At 40.3% G+C, this 1,341-nt stretch overlaps 1 protein-coding gene across 1 annotated transcript in view; it reads left to right on the plus strand.

Annotated features, from left to right (window-relative positions):
* Window positions 1–811, plus strand: part of LOC125850203 (uncharacterized) — a 3,999-nt gene extending 3,188 nt beyond the window's left edge. The window contains exon 3 of the mRNA XM_049530077.1: window positions 13–811. Coding sequence (XP_049386034.1) covers window positions 13–811 — 799 coding nt within the window. The remainder of the gene's footprint in view (window positions 1–12) is intronic.
* The last annotated feature ends 530 nt before the right edge of the window (window positions 812–1,341 follow it).

The following is a 1,341-nucleotide window of genomic DNA, read 5'->3' on the forward strand; positions in this document are numbered from 1 at the left end:
AAATGGACACAGGTTCATTCTGGTAGCTATTGATTACTTCACAAAGTGGGTAGAAGCATCTTCATACAAGTCTGTGACAAAGAAGGTGGTGACAGATTTTGTTCGTAATAACATCATTTGTAGATTTGGGATCCCCGAGTCAATTATTACAGATAATGGAGCTAATCTCAATAGTGGTTTGATGCATGAGATATGCGAGAAGTTCAAAATTATTCACCGCAATTCCACTCCTTATCGACCTCAGATGAATGGAGCAGTTGAGGCCGCCAACAAAAATATCAAAAGGATATTACGGAAAATGATTGATAACTACAAGCATTGGCATGAGAGTTTGTCATTTGCCCTTCTTGGCTACCGCACCACAATCAGGACTTCGACTGGGGCAACACCTTATCTTTTGGTTTATGGAACAGAAGCAGTATTACCAATGGAAGTTGAAATACCATCTCTGAGGATCATCCAAGAAGCTGAGTTAAGTGATGCCAAGTGGACGCAAAGCCGGTATGAACAATTGATGCTCATTGATGAAAAAAGAATGAATGCAGTTTGTCATGGGCAACTTTATCAACACAGGATGGTCAAAGCTTTCAACAAGAAAGTAAGATTGAGGCAGTTTGAACCGGGACAATTGGTGTTGAAGCGAATATTCCCGCACCAAGATGAAGCTAAGGGCAAGTTTGCACCTAATTGGCAAGGACCTTATATGGTTCACCGAGTACTGACTGGAGGAGCTTTGATTCTAGCAGAAATGGATGGCAAGATATGGCCAAAAGCTATCAATGCAGATGCGGTTAAGAGATACTACATCTAGAGGTTTCTATTTCATTTTCTTGTAATCTTTGTCATGTATTGAAACTACGTCTTGACCTGATTCCCATGGCGGGATACGTAGGAAATCCACGTCGGATTTGGTCTTTTAGTAAGTTTTGCAAAATTTCCTTTCTATGTAATATGAACTACGCTTGGCCTGATACCCTCGGTGGGATACGTAGGCGGCCTATATCGGCTTCGGTCACTTTATTAGAATTTTTTTTTTTTTTTTTTCTTCTCTCTCCATTTCTTTGTATATAGCAAACTACGTATGGCCTGATTCCGTTTGGATACGCAGGCAACCCGAGGAGGGTTCGGCCCCTTTATTTCATTTTTAATTGTATCCTTAGGTTATGTTTGGTTTGGTGCTTTGATAGAATAGTGTGAAACCTATAGAAGGTTTGGTATCATCGTGACCAAAAGACAACGTATCTCTTTCGCCAAAACTGGGACAATTTTTAAGGGGCATCATTGCAAGAAGATATCAAGATATTTGAAGAGTATATGGTCAACCTAATCATCCGACAGAAG

Source organism: Solanum stenotomum, unplaced genomic scaffold (genome assembly GCF_019186545.1).
Source record: "Solanum stenotomum isolate F172 unplaced genomic scaffold, ASM1918654v1 scaffold1503, whole genome shotgun sequence".
Classification (NCBI taxonomy): domain Eukaryota; kingdom Viridiplantae; phylum Streptophyta; class Magnoliopsida; order Solanales; family Solanaceae; genus Solanum; species Solanum stenotomum.